The sequence below is a fragment of the Numida meleagris genome, chromosome 1, assembly GCF_002078875.1.
Source record: "Numida meleagris isolate 19003 breed g44 Domestic line chromosome 1, NumMel1.0, whole genome shotgun sequence".
Taxonomy (NCBI): Eukaryota; Metazoa; Chordata; class Aves; order Galliformes; family Numididae; genus Numida; species Numida meleagris.
In genome coordinates this window covers 75,758,793-75,763,891 of record NC_034409.1, presented here as the reverse complement: position 1 = coordinate 75,763,891, position 5,099 = coordinate 75,758,793, and the positions used below count along the sequence as shown (strand labels likewise).

At 49.3% G+C, this 5,099-nt stretch overlaps 1 protein-coding gene across 1 annotated transcript; it reads left to right on the top strand.

Moving 5' to 3' along the window:
* PTMS (parathymosin) lies at positions 204-2,817 on the top strand (the record flags this gene model as incomplete). Its single annotated transcript, XM_021396103.1, is given in 4 exon segments — positions 204-275; positions 988-1,069; positions 1,239-1,303; positions 1,848-2,817. Coding segments are annotated over 4 exon segments (270 nt in total), but the record flags the coding sequence as incomplete, so codon positions are not given.

Sequence of the window (5,099 nt, the reverse complement as noted above, 5' to 3'; positions counted from 1 at the left end):
GGCCGCCCTGCCCGGCGCTGTCCGGCCGGCCCCGAGGCGTGCCGCCAGTCGGGCTGCCCTGCGTGGCCGGGAGAGCCGGGCTCCCCGCCGTGCGTGCCGTCTGCGCCTCCTGTCCCGAGCCCTCTTTGTCTGGGACCGCGCGTCCGATCGGCTTCGTTTCTGGCCGCTGAGCGCTGCCATGTTTTTTCTCATCTTGGGTATAGGAAATGAAGGAGAAGAAGGAGAAAGTAGAGGAGAAAGCAGTCCACAAAGAAAAGAAGAAGGAGATAGTAGAGGTGAGGTGTGGAGTAATCTCTTTGAGGCGCGGTTAGGGAGATGGAAGGGCTTCGGGAAGGGTCGCTGCAGGAAGTGAGCGTGAAAGGAGATGGAGGAAAACAGAGCAGCGAGGCTTAGGAGGGAGGGGGGCAAATGGACGAGACCTAGGATAACTGTGGAGAATAAGCCTTGAAGAACTTGGTGTAGTGAGTACTGTCTTTGAGCAGAAGGATCAAAGAGGAGAACGGAGACGGAGCAGGTGGGAGTCGGGATGCGGCATTGCATCTCCTCAGGTATCCCCAGGTGCATGAGGAGCTTGGGCTGAGGGAGCAGCAACGAGATGGACAGATTGGCAGAGGTCAGGAGCATCTGGAGCAGATGTACAGCTAGCGCCAGCTGTCATTAGCTTGTAACCAAAACGATGTTTCTATTGTTGGAATGGGGTGGCAGCAGTGTGTCATGATATGAGCTCATGGATGTCTCAGGTTCACAGTGCTGGGGAGGGACTGGGGGGATTGGTTTTGTCAAGGAGGCATGAGGGGAGGAGGGCTTTGGCAGTGGGACAACTGATGTGGGAGGGACGGTGTCCGAGTAACAGTGCAGAGGTCGCTTGCTTGGTGTGTGCCTGCAGCTGGAGGCGGGGGTGGCAGGGCTGTTCTTGCTCTTGCAGCAAAGAGCACATGGGAACATCATCCTGACAGTAGTTTCTGCTCTGACAAATTTTTTGCTTAGGATGAGGAAAATGGAGCTGAAGAGGATGAGGAAGAGAATCCTGAGGATGTGGATGAAGAAGAAGGTGGTGACGAGGATGACGGTGGGTATGATTAGTATAGACAGAATGGGGGGCTTGGGGGAAGGGCAAATTTTGGGGAAATAAAAGAACAAGAAGGGAAATTCCGTCTCTGAGCCCTTTGACTTTCAGATTACATTCCCTTAAGTGTTACTTTAACTAACCCATAATTTCTGCTCTTGCTTGTGCTTAGAAGGAGATGAGAATGGGCAAGAGCAGGATGGACATGCAGAAAAACGATCTGCAGAGGAGGAGGAGGTGAGTGGTTGTGTGGGTAAAGGCAGTGAGAAGGAGCAAGGTGACCGTGTTGTGTTGATGAAGTCCACGTGGATGCTGTTGTTGAGCATCTCAATTCATCTTTGGGTGTCACTGCTGTTTCAGCAGCAGATGGGTAAACAAATCTGATGTGGCAAAGGGACAGAGCCTCATGGGTTCTTGGTGGGATCCAGGGCCAGTTGAAGTGCTGGGTGATGACCCCGCTAAGACCTGTAATTTCTGGGCTGCAGGCCAGGTCTCAGGGTGTGTGTGAAGTGGTGTAAGCCTGTGCTTGCTATGCCTCCTGTAAGCAGCAGTGCAGTGCAACTGCAAAAGAAACTGTCCACGTCTTAACAGTTGTCAACAGAACAGTCATGAGACACTGAAAATACTTTAAGAGGAATGGATTTAGGGTGGTCAAACAGATTTTTAGATTTTTTTTTTTTGCGGAGGAAAGAGCAGCAGTAAGAATTTTGTGGAGAAATTATGTTCTGGTGCAGTGACTGCTGGTAACTTTTTTTTTTTCCTTCTTTTTGTTCATTCTCAGGATGAAGTGGATCCAAAGAGACAGAAGACAGAAAATGGGTCTTCTGCTTGAGGCCTCCCCTCCCATTTCCTCTGTTCCGTCCATCTCTCCTCCTCCATTCCAGCCTGTGCTTGCACTGTCCATTAGCCTCTGGCTTCACACAATCTCAGATGAGGAAAGGTTAGAAAAGCTCTCAAACAGGGAATACAGCAGTTTCCTTCCCACCTGAAGATCCAGCCCATCTATGACATTCCCCACCTGAAATTATTCCACCTCCCCGCATCCTTCCGGCTGTGCCCACATACAAACGAACCTCTTCCCTCAAGAATCTCAGCATTTTCCATCGTGGCCCAATGCGTAACCTTGCCAGGCCTATATGACTGGCTGTTCACGTGGCAAGCACCTCTCATTCCTTTTCACTTGCCCTCCCTCTTCGCTAGTGTGACTGAGATTCTTGACAGCTTCTGCTCCCAGAACCTGCTGTCAGTCAGATATTCTCCCTGAGTCCTGGAGGCTGCGGGCACAGATCTCATGGTGCGTTTCCCAGTCCTAGGCCTCCTCTCATCTGCTTTCCCATTGAACCCTGAGAGACAAGTAAAAAAAATATTACAAGCAAATAATGGTCTGTTAAACCATATGCAGAGATGGGATTTATCTTAAGCTTTTTTTTTTCAAGTTTACATGACAGACAGCAAGCTGGCCCTCGTGAATTTTTCAGAAGATAAGGGTTGTTTTTATATACGAATTTCATCTGAACTGCATATTTTTTTAATTTGGAGGCTTTTTTAAAACAAATCAAGAGAGAAATAAATTGGGGACCAAACTTTGATTTCCATTTTTCTGTTTAGATTCTCTTGTGACCATTTTTTGTAAATTAAAGGCAATATAGCCACAGCATTTTCTATGGCACAGACATCACGAGGATTATAGATATAAATATATATATTGTTTTCAACTAGCACTGTAAATAAAAGCGTTTAAAAAGATTTCAGACAACTTGCGTGGATGGTTGTGTCTGCGTCTTAGGTTATGCTCTGATCAGTAGAAGTCAGACTGAGGAAAAAACAGGATGGCTTCGATAGCAGCTGGTGGAAAGAAGAAAGTCAGTTAAAAAACCTGTGGTAATTATCTAAATGGCGCTTGCATGCTACAGATCAGCATGCATGGGTTCTGCTTCCTCCCTCTCACGCAGCTCCATCTGCCAGGCACTGGCAGTGAGGATGTGCCGCAAATGTGAAGGTAAAGCTCTGGGGCTGTCACGAGGCTCTGGAAACAAACCGAGCCTGTGTACCAGGCGATGGTGGAGCAGAAATGGAGCCTGAGCCGTGCCTGCAGTACGCAGGCGAGTGCTGCTCTGATGCTCAGCATCCCTGTCCCAGCTGGCATCAAGTATGACCTGTGCAGCATCAGTCACGGAATGAAAGGAAAGTGTTTAGAGAGCGAGAGCTGCAGTTCTTTGTCCCACCAGCTGCCTGGGAGAGAGCTGACAAATAATTGTCTTTTATCTCTGAAGACCTTTAAAGTTGCTGTTTCTCTTTCTTCCTTTTTAAACTCCTATTTTGGCAGTCGCACAATGAGTGACCAAGCCTGGGAGCTGTAAATAATACCAACTTTTGTCTGAGCATCAGCGGCTTTGTGCGTGTCCAATGACAGCAGGAGATGAGATACTGGCAGTACAAACGGTCACTGGTCTCTGGAGATGCAAGCCATCCATTGTCGTTCCCTCCAAATGTCCCTGTGTGGCTGCAGGACTGGCCTGGCGTGCAGAGTGACAAGGACACGGTGCAAACGGCACGGCTGCTGCCAACCCTCTTCCCGCCTGTGCCGGTCTCTGGGACAGCCCCATCTCCAGCTGAAGTCGTACACTGCGCTCTGCTTTGGGGCACCTTGCAGCACAGCCGTCATGCCAGCGCGGGCTGTGCTCGTGCAGCTCCGTCCTGTCCACAGCACGCTCGGCCACTGCCATTTTGGCCATCTCCCCAGCGAGCAGCATTTCAAAAGCAGGTAGCTCTTGCATCAGGCTTCACTTGCAACGCCTCTCCCTGCTCCCACTTGCCCTGGGCACTATGATGAATGTGCTGATTCAACCGGCACGTATCATTTAACCACACTTGTGCAATTTTATATTCCTGCTATTGCTCCATTTTAAAAACTGATAGATTCCAGTCCCTGCTCGTTTCAAAATACATTCACGTTGGAGCAAGTCCTCAGGATTCACCCCAGGTTTTGCTGACCGGTCAACTTTTACTGTTTGGTACCAAAGATAGATCGTTAGAGGATAATCCAACCTCTACAAAAGCCCATTCCAGTTTCCATGCATCTTCCCAGCAGCGGTGCCGTAGCTTTAATGGTGAGGAATGCTCTTGCAGATGAGAAGGTAGGAGAGGTCTCTGCTTTCTGTGTATGTACTACATCAGCACCTCTGGCTCTGTCCATCTGATCACCCAGAAGTAAGTGGGGCAGCACCTGCTTGTTAGGGCAGCACGAGCTGCATAAGCAGCCGTTCCCCATTTCCTCTGAGGGAAATGCTGCAGGACAGAGAGAAGTGGAGAAGGGCTGCCACTGGTTCCCACATGTCTCTATGGAGTCCTCAACTCCACAGCTTCTGCTGGTTCTACCACCTTGTTCAGTTTTACCAGACACCTTTGTCACTACCTGTGGACAGAAGATACAGCTGAAGATAAGTAAACAGAAGAATATCTGCTTCCACATTCGTTCATCTTGGTGCTCTGCGGGATGTCATTGTTGATTTGAGGGCTACAGATTACAACGGGGTATTGCATAGTTTAGTTCCTTTCCTTGGAGCAGACAAGACAATCACAGCTAGCAGTTTCAGAGCTCCAGAAAAAGTTGAGGATATGGAGTTATGCACTGCACTTTGCATCCAAACCTGCAGAAGTCTTTCACCATTGAGCCTAATTCTTCTTCCACAGTAAAATTGGTGGTGGTGTCATGCTGGCACTGCCAAGGTAAGACTGTCTTTACCAGTGATTCCTCAGAAGCAGTGATAATATCCAGAGGCCTGAGCCACCTTTCTCAGCTCCGCGCTAATCCTCTGCTCATTTCGGTTAATTCCTATCACCATCTGTCAGCCTCATCGGCTGGGGGCAGAACTCCCTCAAAGCTGTCCAAAGGTCACACTAGAAGTCAGCGCACACTGGGATTAGACTGCAAGAGGCTGTCTGTGCAGGAATGCGCACTGGATGGACTTGTCTTTTGGTCAGGCCTTACCACTGGGCCAAGTGCAATTGCAGACCAGACCTTAGTTTTTGA